General features: G+C 32.0%; 1 protein-coding gene across 1 annotated transcript; it reads right to left on the reverse strand.

The window, feature by feature from the left end:
- Positions 1–2,161: 2,161 nt before the first annotated feature.
- LOC111276253 (protein STRICTOSIDINE SYNTHASE-LIKE 10-like) lies at positions 2,162–4,384 on the reverse strand. The gene is made up of 3 exons (XM_089754598.1): positions 4,029–4,384; positions 3,596–3,865; positions 2,162–2,808 (listed from the first exon to the last, which is right to left on the reverse strand). Exons 1-3 carry the CDS (start codon positions 4,325–4,327, stop codon positions 2,316–2,318), a joined length of 1,062 nt encoding a protein of 353 aa, XP_089610724.1. The 5' UTR covers positions 4,328–4,384; the 3' UTR covers positions 2,162–2,315.
- Between the last annotated feature and the right edge of the window lie 11,674 nt (positions 4,385–16,058).

The raw sequence follows: 16,058 nt of genomic DNA on the forward strand, positions 1-16,058 counted from the left end.
TATTTTATTCATTTTTATTATTATTAAAAATAATTAAACATTTATTCTAACAAATTTAGAAATTTATCATGCAAGAATTAAAAAAAGAAAATACTCAAAATAACAAAAATAATAATATAAAAAAAATTTAGAAAATTAAAAAAAAATTTTTTTTTTACCTGAACCAGATTGGTCAACGGTTCGATCAATGTTGGTCTGGATCGGTCTGATCGGTTCTACGATTCAATCAATGGTTCGATCTAGCGGTCTACGATTCGGTCCGATTGAAATAGGTTCAATGGACCGGTCAGCAGTTGTTAGAAGAGCGGGTCCACAGGTTAGGTTACGTAGATCCTAGATCGGATCCGGGTCAACGCGTGGATCCTCTTTGGCCTAAAACGATGTCGTTTTGCTCCTTAGTCTTTTATATATAATTGAAAAAAAATTTTTTGTTCATTCTTTTTCTGTTTCAAAAAATAAAGGAGGGAGAGCTCTAGAGCTCTCTCATCGTCCTATCGCCAGACCGTTGCGTCGGCCACGATCTGGGTCATCGTCAGCGGACCCTACCGATGGCCGCTTGTGATTGAAAAATGCCAAAATACTCTCAGAAATGCTCTTCAATGCGCTCTTCCTAGATCTGACCTTTTTTTTGTTGAAAACAGCCTCGATCAGCGTAGATCGGGGCTCAAAGTTTCTGTTTCCCCTTTTTTCTCTTTTTTTTTTTGTTTTGTTTTGTTTTGTTGAAACAAGACTGACGTGATTTTTTTTTTTGCTTTTGCAGGTAGCTTTGGTGCTGGGTTCCTCCCTGCGGGGAGGACTGTGTTTGTTTTTGTTTTTGTTTCTGTTTTTCTGTTGGTTTTTTTTTTTTATGGTTGGTGTGGGTTCTGTTTGGGGTTGTTGAAGGAAGAGGTTTCGAGGTTTCGAGGATCTATTTGAAGGTTTTTCGAGAGGGGTCTATTCCTTGTCTGAGAGTTTTCGAAAAGGAGGGTCCGAAGGTTTTTGAGATGAGGGTCCGAGAGTTTTAAAAGGTTTGAAATGGTGGTAGCATGTGTTGATGGAGCCACAGGGTCTTCGTGAAGGGACTAGACGAGGGGGGGTGGTATGATGGCTAAGGTAGCTGGACAGGGCGTGGGTGGCCAGTGGTGCCGTGCATGGCACCCGCTAGCACCAGCCCTTTCCATTTTGCTTCTTCTTCTATCTGGATTTTTTTGTTTGTCTTTCTTTTTTTTTTTAAATTTTTTTAATTAATTAATTTTTTTAATTATAATTAAACCAATATTATTATTATTATTATTAAAAAAATGTAGACCCGACAAAATCCGGTGTCTACAATAGGATTTGCTGTCTATTTTTTTTTTTTTTTCAAAAGGGCAACAAGCGTTTTCCTATTGGACAATTTGTGTTAATTCTTGGGTTATGTCTTTGTCTTCTTTGCTAATTAATCCAAAGGAAAGCTATGGTTTTGGGTTTGATTTTGAACCATATGCAGGGAACAGAAGGTGTAAAAAGTAGCATCCTTCACATGTCAATCGCTGCTCAAATTATTGGTGGGTTGGATAAGCTTAAAAGCACTTGGCAAACACAGTGCAACAAAAAAAAAAAAAAACCTTTGAAGAAAAATTTGTATGATCAAAAAACATGTCTCAAGTTTCTGATGATGGGTCTGTTGTTGCATAATCACACGTTAAAAGTCTTTGGCATAAGTAACATCTCAATGTGGTTATGATATGTGGTTTGGCTTAAGTTTGATAAAAACATTATCATATGATCTGTCATGAAACACTTCCTCCAAAAGATCTGCTGCTACTGCTTCACAGTGATATCATCCTGCAAGCCAAAATATACCAACCCTTTGTGCCTGTTCTATACATCAATATTGATAGGATTACTCAAGAAAAGGTTCTAAATACTCATCCGAATACTTGATTCGTATTAAAAAAAAAAAGTTGGAAAGGAAATTTCATAACACTGGTGTAAGTAATTCAAAATAAATAATTAGATACATTGTAAATGCAAACATAATCTTATTTTAACCAATCACGTATATAAATATACATTTAAAAGTAACAACATACACTATATAATTCGATCTTATTAAGAAATATAAAAGAAATTATTTTTACTATTAAAACATGAACAATATTTTCTTTTAACAACTTGCTTTTTTCTTCAATACTTTTCACTTTATTAGAATGTAAAAAAAAAATTACAATAAAAATAAAGAAAATAATGTGATTAAAACTTGCTAATTGTAGGATAAATATAATAGTTAGAAGTACATTATCTCACCCTAATCCTAAATTATATGAAAAGATGGAATATATAAATTGAAAATTCTAGGCATTTAAGATGCCAACATAAGGCTTGGTTACTGAACCAATGTACAATGTTCCATTAAACTCATTAACTTCACTAATTGAGTCCAACGTAACTCCACCATATCCATCCAGTTGTTTCATAACATTTCCTTCTTGATCATATTTGATCCCAATAGGATCAGGGGCATCATTTTGAATGCTCCATAACCTTCCAGCGTTAAGAGCTACCCAAAATTCTCCATTTTCATTCCTTTTTATATTATCAGGAACTCTGGGTAGCTGGGCAAACACTTCTGGCACATAACTATTTGCATCAGCATCAAGCTTGAACTTCAAAATTCTCCTTTTAATGGATTCTGCCAGTAGAAGGAAGGAACCGTTTTTGCTTAGTGCAATCCCATTAGGAAACATGAGTCCCTTGTGTAGTACATACACTTTTCTAGTGAAAAGATCATACTTAAGCAATCTTCCACTTCTATCGTTGGTTGATCTTATTAAAAAATCAGCGAACCTACATAATCATAAAAATTATTAATTTCTTTTTTATTTAATTATTTGAAATAAATTGTAATAGATTCTTATATAAATTTCAATGTTTTATCCAAATAATTTATTTCAGCAAGTGTGATCAATTCGAATTGATATAATAATATCAATACACATCTTATTTACAAATCTATAATAAAAAATTTTCAAAATAAATAAAAGTGAGTAATCTGGGAACTATTGTTTCAATAAAGACAAGAAAGATTGTTTGTTTAATTTGTTTCCTTTTTCTAGCCGGTTTGGATATTTGGGAATAAATCCCTAAATCGCAAATTAGAACATAAAATGGTATGTGAGGATATAAGTGCACTACTCCAAAGATCTAATTTTCCCAGATTAGTATTATCGAAAAAAAAGTTTTCCTAGCCTTTGATTTTGTCTGTGTCTCTCCCTCATTATGAATAATAATGTAAGTAAAGCCCTCCATACAGCAAATTCCTACTTGGTGAATTTCCATCCAATGTGATAGTAAAAACCTATAAAATTTTAATTTCTTGTAATGTAAAGAACTTCAGCCTAGTCCTTGCAAAAAATAGAATCTAGCTATAAAATATTTATTGTAATTAAACCCCCCATATAGCTATATAATAGAACCTAAAAAAATAGACCCATGTAATTCGCTCACTAGTCCTCTCTTTTTGTTCATTTTAATTTTTTTTTTGTAAAATTTTCATCAATATAATTTATAAGAAAATTGAGGGAGGGAAATTGATAAATAAGGGAGAATATGAGAGAAAGAAAACAAGAGGTACCTCCTTTGAAAGATAAGGCTACTGTCTGTAAAATAGGCAACTCCGGTATTGGCATCAATGTCTAAACCATTTGTAAATCTAAATGGGATTCCTTCGGCTGAAGTAGCAAGTGTTTGAGCCACGCCACCATTGGGTCCGACCACTAGGAGACCGAAGTAAGCATCTGCAATGTAGAGATCACATGTTTCTTTGTTGAATTTCAGACCCAATGGCCTTCCACATATTGGTTCGAGGCTGGGATTTGCTGAACCATCCCACAGCTTCCTCTCCCTAATATCCAACGAACAAACCAACAACTAATCAATCGGTATTTGGTTATTATATTATCTACATTTGATCGAAAGGATGTGATGAAGAAATTGATCAATATTTTAGCAGATGGAAACAAAAAAAAAATCACAGATTAACAACTAAAGAAATTTACTATATATACCTGATTGGTGAAGGTATGGCAAACTCTTTCCAACCAAGACTTTGTCTTTGCCATTTGAGTATTCTACCATCAGATACACCAACATATGTCCCGTCTCCTCTGCAATCAAAAGCGATGCTTTCGGGTCCTGTAACATGGGTGAGATTGATTTGGTGGTAATGCTTTGGAATAACATCACCCTCATGATTAGGAAGCTGTTGCTGGGATTGTTTGATGTTTAGAACGAGGAAAAACACAAGGAACAAAAGCTTGAATGAATGAGATTTCTTCATGGTTGAATTGGTAACAAAGCTAGACATGGAGATATAAGAATCAACTTGTAAGGAGACTTATAATATGAAATAAAGGTGACAAAACAGTACTTGAAAGTGAAGGAGGATGTGAACATTGGATATATATTTATAGTAGTAACTGCTTGAGAAGTAATAAAATCCAATTTCAACCCAAATCAAATTACTAGTTATAGTGGGAATTCGCTTAGACATAGAATTATTATTCAAGACCATAAAAATATCATAAAAAGTTGCATATACAAAAGCAAAAGGAAAGAAATTAAAATAAATGAAGGTGTTTTGTTTTTTTTTTTAAACTAAGATCCCTTTTCCTATTTGGGCAAGTAATAGTAACTTATATAAGTATAAGATGTTTAATTTATTTAGTGGTATCTGTTTTATTAGAGAAACAAACTTAGTTTGACTTGAACTATAAGTTTAGGCTTTAATTCTTCTATTCTCTTCCAACCATTGTGTTGCTTTCTGCAGTGCAAACAGCATACTATCGCTCTTACAGACGGTGCTCAAGACTGCAAGTGGGGCCTAAATAAGTTTGGCATAATAAAGCAAACTGGAGCTTGCAATGATCAAAACACGACTTTGTTGAATAATCTTTTAATCTGATTTTGCTTCTACAATTTTGTACCCATATATATATATATATCCATACTGTTTAGCAAATAGAAAACTTTGATTCTTTGAGATATGTATTTGAATATTGTTAATGAGACAACACGTCACGTGTTAAAAACTGTGGTATCTATATAAAAAAAAAGGTAAACTATCGTATCCATTGGGGATATGCATTTTGTTTGGTTTTAAAGTTAAATGTATAAAATTTTAAATTATAATTACGTGATATATATAATTAAAATATTATAAGTATGTTAAATATATTTATGTCACTTAAACTAAAATTTTAAAATAATCAAACTTAATTTCATATATCATATTTTGTAAAAACATGATAATTCATAAAATCAATTTATTATAACAATGATAAATTGTAACAAAATAATGCAACAAACTTACTGATAATATATGTGACAATAATTTTTACGGATTCGTATGACTAAATGATATTTAAAGGATTTACAAAATTTTTTAAAAATTTTTTGAAGTAAAAAATTTTTATCATCACAAAGTGCAACATTTTAACAATTGAACAATAATCAATGAAAATGTTCAAAACTTAATGGTTATGTCCAAGAAAAGATTGATGACTTAATTAAGTTCCAAATAATCTTTTATCCATCTCAATTAGAGCTACTTAAACTTTATCATAAAAAATCAATTGTGATATTCAAGATAAAAGAATGCAAGTTCTACATATGAGTAACAATCCTTACAAATAGCCAGAGTCTATGATATGTTATTTATAATTAAATTGAAAAGTCTAAGTGCATCATTAGAAACTCCCATTTGGACAGAGAATGTGGTATGCTAATAGACACTTTTCATATCAAGCTAATATGATAATATTTCAGTTTTCCCCTTTGGACAGATAGGTCTTCTAAACCAGTTTACTCTTAACAATGGCATTTAATATCCATTCCAAATTATCAAACAAAATAAGTCTCTTTAGGTAGATGATTATATAAGGTAATTTGGAATATTTTCATTTTTAGAAGCACCTACATTAACTAATTGTATTTTTTATATCAAGAAATTTAGATTGCTTATAATATTATTTTGCATATTTAACTAAATGTATGCATTTTAACTACTCATTACAAGATATTTGATCATGATGCATCTCTTTGAGCCATTAAAGAGTTGATTGTTCCGTTTGAGACACCAATAATCAATATGTATCTAGATGGATCATTGTAAACATGATTGTTTTTAGTGAAATACTTAAACTAAATATGTCTTTTTGGATTTATAAACTAAATGTCTTCTTTGATTTACAAATAATTATTGCTTCCAAAATTCAAGTGCCTTGAAATTCATGAATAAATTAATATTAAATCCACAATGAAAGAGGAAAAAATGGCTATAAATTGTCAACCCCATGGGGAAAAAGAGTATTGTCACTTGAATCATTGATGTGCCTACTATACAAATTAAAAATGAAAATTTCATATTTCACTTTAGTAGTGTAAACACCGATTTTGTCCGGATCTACTGTTTTCGTTTTAGTTTAATATTAATAATTTTAATAATACTATTAATAATAATAACAATAATTTTAAAAATATAATAATAAAAAAGAGAGAAGGAGACAGAAACCAGAGGGCTAGTACGGCGTCGCTGCCACCCCCGATCAGCCCTTGACCAGCCCCCTGTTCAGCCCATTTATAGCCACCCTACAGCCACCAAAATCCCCCTATTTGAAGCTCTTAAAAATCTCATAGATTTTTCCCCTTCAAACCTCTTTCTTGGACACCCCTTTGGCACCAGACACCTAGCTTTTCCCCACCAAACTCACTGCCCTCAAACACTCTCTCCTCTTGGACACATCCTCGAACAAAAAACTCATACGCACAAAACCTCAGCACTTGCACTCAAACCAATAGCCACCACCAAAGAAACCCACGTAAACACACTGCTATTCCTAACCCCAATCAACCCTTCACCCATCAGAAACCCCTCACCCACCAGAAACCAAAACATAAAAAAAACACAATCCTCGCTAGGCGAGGAACCCAGCCCCAAGCGCCAAGCTACCTGCAAAAAATAAAAAAATCATCATCAGCTTCAGTTTAAAAAAAAAATAGCGAACAAAAATCTTTGAACCTCGATCTATATAGATCGGGGTCGTTTCCAGTGAAAAAGAGATCAGATTTGGAAATATTGCGTCGAATATAGCTTTCAAGAGGATTTCAAAATTTTTTGACCACTAACGACCACCATCGGCGGTAGCCCAGATGGCGGCAGCACGACACCGGCTCTCAATCACCAGTGGATTCCCCGAGCTATCTCCAAAGCTCTAAAATTTTTTTTTTTGGAATAGAAGAAAACTGAACAAAAAAAAAAAAAACTTGGTTTATATATAGCCTCAATTGTCCAAAACGACGTCGTTTCAGAACAAAGAACCAAAACGATGTCGTTTAGACCAGGGAGGATCTGCGCGCGCCCATGACCAAACTCAGGATCCGTGTAACGACCTGCTGACCCGGTTCCTCCAACAGCTCTGAGTCGATTCAATCAAACCGAACTAAATTGCTCCTTAGTCGGTTCGACTGAACCGCAAGCAGAACCAACCCTTTTTCGGACCAACCGAACCGGTCGTTGAAAAGACCATTGACCGGTCCAATTTAGGTAAAAATTTTTTAAAATTTTTTATATTATTATTTTTATTATTTTAAGTATTTTTTTATATATTGATGCATGATAAATTGTTAAATTTGTTAGGATAATTTTTTTAATTGTTTTAATAATAATAAAAATAAAAATAAGTAAGATAATAATTAAAAATATATATTAAAAATGCTAAAAAAATGATAATAATTTTTATTATTTTTCCTGCCTAGATGTTGGAGGGAATAAAAACATTTTCCTAAAAGTAATTTCGCCTAGATGTTGATGAATTATTGTTAATAAATTTCATTAAAAATAATATATGAGAAATTCTTGATCAAATTTCAAAAATCACTAAAATCGAACTTGGTCTGAAAATTCACCTAGATGTTAAAAATTTTTAGAGATGTTCGCATTTTCTTAAAAACGAAACCTCAATTTTTAAATCCAGACCCAAAAATTCGAAACCCCCTAAAATCTCCAAACTCCAAAATCAAAATCCCTTAAATTCAAACTCCCTAAAATTCGAAACCTTAGAACCTTTAAACCCTTAAATCCCGACCTTTTAAAATCAAAACCCTAAACCTTCCATACCCTAAAATTCAAGCTTTAAAACCCTCTAAACCTTTAAAACCTCTACTCAAGCCCTTACTCAAAACATTCTGAAAACTCTAAGGATACATGTGAAAATCTCATTTGAAGTAATTTGTTCTCAAATGCAGCCTAGATGATAGGGCATTTAGGAAAATTTACTTCGTTAAGTCTTTTCACATGATTTCGTAATTCATCTTAATAATAAGATTAATAAATAAAAAGTATAACAGTAAATTGAGATCTTAAATATAAACAGTTGCACCTAAGCTCTGCCTAGATGTTGAAGAGTCGGGGTGGCCTCATTATACTTAAGAATCCAACTTTTAAATTGTATCTCATCTTACACATTCATTGGCATACATACGTTAGCATGTTATTATCAGTAATTTTTGCACTATTTTGTCTTTAATTTTTATTTACTATTTGGTGATAAAATATTTTATAATAAAAAAAGAATAATACTTTTTAAAAAAATTATGATATTACAAAATAAAATAAAAATAACATTCTGAAAAAAATAATTCTTGGTACTTTGCCTAGATGTTGGAAAGTCACCAATAATTTTTTATAAATAGTGTTATTTTATTTTAAAGATTGTTGTGTTAAATCTTAAGTGAAAAGAGTTATTTTAAATTCTGCCTAGATGTTGGAGAATTTTAAGATAATTTTTTTTAACTTAAAGATTTTCTCAATATTTCTAAATAAAAATTTTAGCAAAAATATTTTTTAAAATGAAAGAAATTAGTATTAAATTTCAAGTCAAAACCATTTTTATCTAACATTGAAAATAACGCATAATTAAATGGTACCAATTTATGGGTGTTATGGGGGTGCTAATCCTTTCCCCACACATAACCGACTCCCGAACCCAACCTGATTTTTTATAGACCAAAATTTATCTTTTTGATAAACTTTAAACACGTTTTTATACTTTTATTAAAAAAATAAACTTTTTGGTAGCCAATCACACTCTACCAAAGATTGGTGGCGACTCCCCTCATTTACTTCGATTTTAAAACTCATTTATGTCTGATGGTCTTAAAACCATTACGACAGCTTGACGAATCCGCTGGGGACATTTGAGAGTTAGGCCAAAATTTTAATTATGCGCTATTAGCAATGGTTGTATTTAATTGGTTTTATTTAATATTTAGTTTAATTCCCTTTGTTTTAATTTTTCAAAATATATATATATATACAAGTTAATAAATAGAATAAATTGCATGTTAGTTGTTAATTTGATTTTGTTCTTTTGATTTATTTATTTAGATTAATGCATTGCTTTACACTCACTTTATATATTCGCTTACATGCATGAGCTCTATACCCGGGCTCTACCCCTTTTAGGAGGAAGTGAAGTAGCTACGTTCTTGTGAGGTGATAACCTCTGTATTTGCTAGTGAAACACTTCCACTCAAATTGAATCATTTTCGTTCGTAGCCTGTAATGGGTAAGGATCGGGGTTCCTTACTAGTCTAGTGTGGATGTCAATGAAGAACAATTTGAGAACCTTTAGATGAACAAATCTTCACTCAGCATACAGTGAACCTTAGGGGATCGGCCTTCGATAGAGCATTACCTTTTTGTAGAAATAAGAGAATAAATTTTCTTTAAGAATTTTTTTTTACATGTATTTCATTGCTTTGGTAGTTATCCAAAATTTACATTTTCATAAAATATTTTAGAATAGAATGAATTATTTTTAGCATTAATCCAACAAGCAAAAAAAATGAAAAAAAAAAGTTTTCAAAAAAATTAAAGATTTTTTTTTAGAATTCTTTGTTTATTGACCGAATAAAATTAATGTTCAAGTCTTAGTTCTTTTGTTTTTCCTTTTCAATTTTTTTTTCATATTTTATTTCATCTTTCGCATTTCATGCATCATGATGAAATAATACATGTATCCCATCCCATGCGCATCATGATAGGATAATATGAGCATTCCATCCCATCTACATCATTGGACAGTGTATGCATCCCATGTTATACACTTGTTGATAAATGATACATGCCTACCATACGTGTCTTAATAAGTAGTGCGCACATTTCATCTCATTACATGTTTAAAGGCAGTGTCAGTTCATTAGGATGACATAACACAAGCATTGCATTCCATATAAAAATATAATGAGCACTTGATAGGTTCATGCATTCCATACAAGTATACTGCATTAGTCATAGGAATACATCTCATCATTTATGTAAATATGTCATTGCATTTCATACATATAGATTCATGAATAATAGGGTCGTATGGAACATACATTGCATTTCATATCCCACATTCTTGCAACATAACATTGCATTTTTTGCATACACATTCATGATTGACAAAAATTTTTATTTGGGTCTTTGTACGTATAAAAATCCATTGTCATAAATATATATGCATTTCGTGACATTCTCATATTCATGTATTCATAAACATACTTTATGTGTCTTTGTTTTTGTGATATTTATTCAATAAGGGTAATAGTCTAGAATTTTTGGTCTAAGTCTCGAAATAAAATGTCTGTTTTGGTAGAAATTAGAATGACAAAAATGAAAGACAATTGGAAGCAAGGATTAGTGCTTTGAAGTTGAATCAAGAGGAATTATGGCTTTAGCTTCAAGAGATGAAATGGCAAATGTCTCAATTGATAGAAATGGTTAAAGGTAGTGGTGAAGTTGAGTTTGTTCCTTCTCAAGGATCGTTGTCACTTTCGATTCCATCAAGTCAAGATCAATCAGCTCTGGTTAGTCTTAGCACTTTTCTAGAAAAACTAAAGCATTAGGTGATTTGAACAGTGATCAAAGTTTGGGCATACTCAAGAGAGAAATGGGTGAACTAGCCACGCAAATGACTGAGCTCAAGAGTTTGATTTCCAATAAAGAGTCACCTGGCTTCAAACAATCATCACCATCTATCTCAAGTCCTAACCCATACCTAAATCCTCTTTATGACAACTTCTAACCTCCTTTCCAAACATCAAGAATTAAACCCCCAAGTGTCATGCAACCTTCAAAAATTTCACACTTGAATTCACGTCTCTCACCTCACATTTCACAATCGCTTGTTCAGCATGCTATCCAATCACCACTTTATCAGCCCAATCTTCAACCCAGAGTTTCTCAATTCACCTCGAGACCAACTATACTAGCACCTTTTTAGCAAAGCAAACTAATTATAGGACAGAAAAACTCTGGTAACACCAAAGGAAAAGTTTCTATTGATCTAATACCTATGTCTTATACAGAGTTATACTCGCTACTCATAGAAAACTACCTCATTGCCTCCATCCCTGCTAAACCTCACAAACCACCTTTCCCAAATGGTATGACCCAAATTTCCAATGTGAATACCATTTTGGTGTTGTGGGCCATTCTCTGAAAGACTGCACAGCTTTGAAACATAGGGTGCAAGGATTGATGAAAGTCAGATATCTGAGTTTTGATACCAAGATAAAACCAGTTATTCATGAGAACCCTTCTTTGATCCATGCCAAAATGGTAGGCAGTGCTGCAGGTAACAGTAAAGTTGGTTAGGATGATGAATAAAAAGCTTTTTAAGCAAAGAGTTATCCTCCATAGTAATCATGGTCAACTATTTTTTAGGTGAGATAAAGGGAAGTGGGAGTAGGTTTGGCATTTTTTGGGCCCAGCCCTAGAATGGTTTATGATGTGTAAACTTGATACTTTTGGAATGAATGAAAACTTCTTTTAACCTAGATTTTCTATGAATTAATGCTTTTGTCTAGCTTTAATAATTGGAGCCAGTGAAAAAGAGTGACGGTTGTGAATATACTTTCATCGAACTTTCGAAGAGAAAAGAATATCTTTAGATAACCCAACCAAAATATATGATGGAACTCAAGTTTTTTCCTTCTTAATATAATAAAATTTGGCTTACACATCATGCATCATCTATTTGAATTCATTGTTTTTCATGCTAGTTGAAGATAAAAGATGATGATTGTGAATATGCTTTTGTTAAACCTTCAAAGCCAAAAGATTTTTGATAATAAAATTCATGTTGTGCATTTTTTACTTTTGATAATTAATAAAAGGTTCAAGGATAGCTATCCTAAGAAACGAGGTCAGTTCGATCTGCACACTTATAGCACTCGAGTCTGTACCAGATTCATGAAAAATAAAGATGCAGATCAAATGGACAGAGTAGAAAAGGCTCAGGGAGAGATCAACGAAATAGTCATAAGAATGTAACAGAACATGAACAGACAACTAGTAGAATTAAAACAGATGATAGTGGAATTGACAAAAAGAAAAAGAGTTGTTGAGACGCACAGGACAAAAGAAGAAACAACTGTTGAAACACCATTGTATCCATCTGGGTAATAGAACATAAATAGACAACTAATAGAATTAAAACAGATGATAGTGGAATTAACAAAAAGATAAAGAGTTGTTGAGACGCACAAGACAAGGGAAGAAATAGCTGTTGAAACACCATTGTATCCATTTAGGTTCACATATGTTCAAGATCCCTATGTGTCATAAGCACCTCCAACAACTCATCAAACTTATATTGGCCATTTTGTCAAGTTACCATCAGTTTAGACAAATGTCAATCCTGAGCATACTCCTCATGACTTCACTACTGTGCCTAATGTGGATGATCATAAAGAATTGAAAAAATTAAAAAGGGTGCCAGATCCATCAGAAGATATAATGATGAAAGATAAGTATGATATGTTGGAAATGAGATTGAAAGTAATTGAAAGCCATGATATGTACGAGAATATTAGCGCTAGTGAACTTAGTCTAGTACTTGATCTTGTTATTCTATCAAAATTCAAAGCTCCAGGTTTCTAGAAGTACGATGGAACGAAATACCTAGGGATGGGAATCCAACTCGACCCCGATGGGTTCCAACCCGACCTGACCCTATGAGGTCGATTTTTTTTTAAATTTTGAGTTTCGGGTCGGGTCGGGTCGGGTTCGGGTTTTAGGCATACCCGACCCGACTCGATATTATATAAAAAATTATTTTTTAATTAATTATTTAATTAATTATTTATATATATATTTATAATGATATTTTTAAATATTTATATTTAAAAAATAATATTTTATTAATTTCGAGTCTGATCGAGTCGGGTACGATTTATATAGTATCGGGTCGGGTTCGGGTATGAAAAAATAAAAAAAAATTTGGGTAAGGTCGGGTTCGGGTATCTTAATGCATAAAGTCGGGTCGGGTTCGAGGCAAGCAAAACCCGTCCTGAACCTGACCCGATACGAATCCTAAAAATGCCCTTTAATACACATTACCATGTTCTGTCGAAAGATGACAAGCTACACTCATGATGATAAATTATTGATCTATTACTTTCAAGATAGTCTCACTGGACCTACAACAAGATGGTATGCTCAGTTAGATCAGTAAGATTTGCTCTTGAAATGAATTGGTTAGGGCCTTCCTAGCATAATACAAGTATGTTGAAGATATGGTGTCAGATAGGTTGTCCTTACAGAACATGAAAAAAAGATCAACTGAAACATTCAAAGAATATGCACATAGATGAAGAGACAAAGTAGCTCAAGTACAATCACCCTTGTCAGAGAAAAAAATTACTATTCTGTTTGTTAATTCTTTGGACACTCTCTATTATGAAAGAATGATTGGGAATATCTCTAAAAACTTTTCAGACATGATAACTTTTGGTGAAATTATAGAAAATACAATCAAAAGTGACAAGATTAAGTTAAAAGATGTGATAGATGTTGAAGAGAAAAGTACATCAAAACAAAATAAAAGAAAGGTGCAAGCAGTCACAATGGAGGGACATCTACCTAATAGCTTTATCCCATACGATTCTTATCCTGTTTATCAACCTCATCACCCTACCATAAGTCATATCTCTCAAAACTCATATCTTTGCCAACCAAGATAGCATTTGAGCTTTCCAGTAAATTTTCATCCTCAAATGGTCATTCATGATCTTGTTCCTACATTTGAACCTATCACCTGATTGAAAAAGAGTCATAAGAGACCAAGGAATGATCAAGAAAAATTGCCTATATCTATTTCTCACATTTTACCTTTGCTAATAGAAGGTCGATATCTCACTCCTCTACCTCTAAAAATAACACCAAATCTATCAACAAGAAGTTATGATCCCAATGGCAAGTGTGATTACCACATGGGGTTAATTAACCACTCAACTGAAAAATACAGATAGTTAAAAAAAAGATTGAAGATCTTATCAAGAATGGTATTCTGACTCCGAAGGTAATAGAATAATGAAAGTTGTTGACTCCATTCAATTGTCAAATGTGAGAAGTTGAGATGAAGAGAGAGGTTTCGAGTTTTGAAAATTAGGATATGATGATTTTTTTTAATTTTTTTTATTGTATATGTATGACATGTGCATTATGTCTCTAGAAGTTATCTAACTTATTTTGAAAGAATACTTTGGATCTTTTTCATGAAATTTTCTCTTTATGCATTTGTTTGAATAAAAGTCTCATATAAGTAACTTTAAAAAAAAGAAAAAAAGTTTTTTTCTTGCAATAAAGATGAAATGATTCTTAAGGGAAATGGTGATTACTATTAGAAAAAAGCTCATCAAATACCTTCATATCTTTTTAAATACTGTCATGCCCCTAATCATTCAAATGATTAGACTTATCAATCATAACTTTTCAAAGAATGTGAGTTTGAGTTCATACCTTAAAGGGTCGATAATTTCTTCTTGGGCAAAGAACAAAACAGATTAATTTTGAAAATTTATTTTGAATTTCAAAAATCAGATACTCTTTCAAATTTTTAATTGGTAATTCAATGTGTGTCAAAATTTTACCATGATCATAGACACAAAAATACCTGAATTTTTTTCTCTCTTAAATAATCTTTGTTTCATGTCTTAAGGCACATTGAGGAAAAGAAAAATAATCCCTTTCTGTCTAAGACAATTTGTTTCATATCTTTATACCTTTTCTCTTCCTTTTACTAAAAAAAAAAAGTCAAAAAAAATTTTTGAAGCCCAAAGAGCCTTTTTGAACTATGTGATTGATCTTATTCGACTTGATCGTCATTAGAACCTTGAATGAAAAAATAAGATGGGGCATTAAAAAATAAAAAGCAAAAGCAAAAAAGAAAAAAAATGACACCTTCAATGATTTGCTCTTCTAACCAAGTGATCATATTTGAAATGATGAATGGCCCTCTTTCTTTATCCTTTTCATATATAAAAATTATCCATTTGTTACCCATTTGAGCCTATTAAATTTTTTGTTTCAAAATGAACCCTAGCTAAAGATCATTTTTTATTGGAGGTAAAATTAAGATATATTCAAGATCAACTTCAAAAAAAGTATCCGATAATTAAAAGCATTTAATATGCCTCTAAAAAATGAAAGTTTGGGGTAAAAAGGGAATAAGACTTCAATTAGAATCCCAACGATCCAAGAAAGTGAACAGCCAAAAATAAAGTTAGGCATTTCTAAGATGAAACAAAGAAACCTTGGAGATAAGAATCTAAAGCTTCAATTAGAATTCAAAAAAAAAAAAAAATATGTACCTTGAAAATGAGAATTCAAGGCAAAAAAAAAAGGGTGAGTAAAGTTGCTGAAATTAAAGCCAAATGTTTCAAAAAAAAAGGCAAAGAAAGAAAGTCAGAAAATGCTCCTCAAGATCCTTGGCCTAATTACCCTGAATAATATATTTTGAGCCTGTTTATCCATTCTTTCAGAATCCCTAACCTCGACCTACATTACACACCTTGAAAAATCCATTTTAATCAAATGTGGACACTTAGATTAAAGAGCAATGTCTTTGAATTTGTATATACTTATTGATTCCTTCATTGACAAAAAAATATAGCTCTAAGGTGAAAACCCCAAAAGGGCAATTTAGAGCTAAAGTCATTTTTTATGTCTCAAAATGAATTTTAGAGTTTCAAGGTTCTATCCGAAATAA

Source organism: Durio zibethinus, chromosome 25, assembly GCF_047325235.1.
Source record: "Durio zibethinus cultivar Kanyao isolate XHJ-2024 chromosome 25, ASM4732523v1, whole genome shotgun sequence".
NCBI classification, from domain to species: Eukaryota; Viridiplantae; Streptophyta; class Magnoliopsida; order Malvales; family Malvaceae; genus Durio; species Durio zibethinus.

Coding starts and splice junctions, on each gene's coding strand:
- LOC111276253 (XM_089754598.1), bottom strand. CDS start 4,327: ATGTCTAGCTTTGTTACCAATTCAACCATGAAGAAATCTCATTCATTC. Junction 3,866..4,028: donor GCCATACCTTCACCAATCAG/GTATATATAGTA, acceptor GTTGGATATTAG/GGAGAGGAAGCTGTGGGATG. Junction 2,809..3,595: donor AGCCTTATCTTTCAAAGGAG/GTACCTCTTGTT, acceptor ATGATTATGTAG/GTTCGCTGATTTTTTAATAA.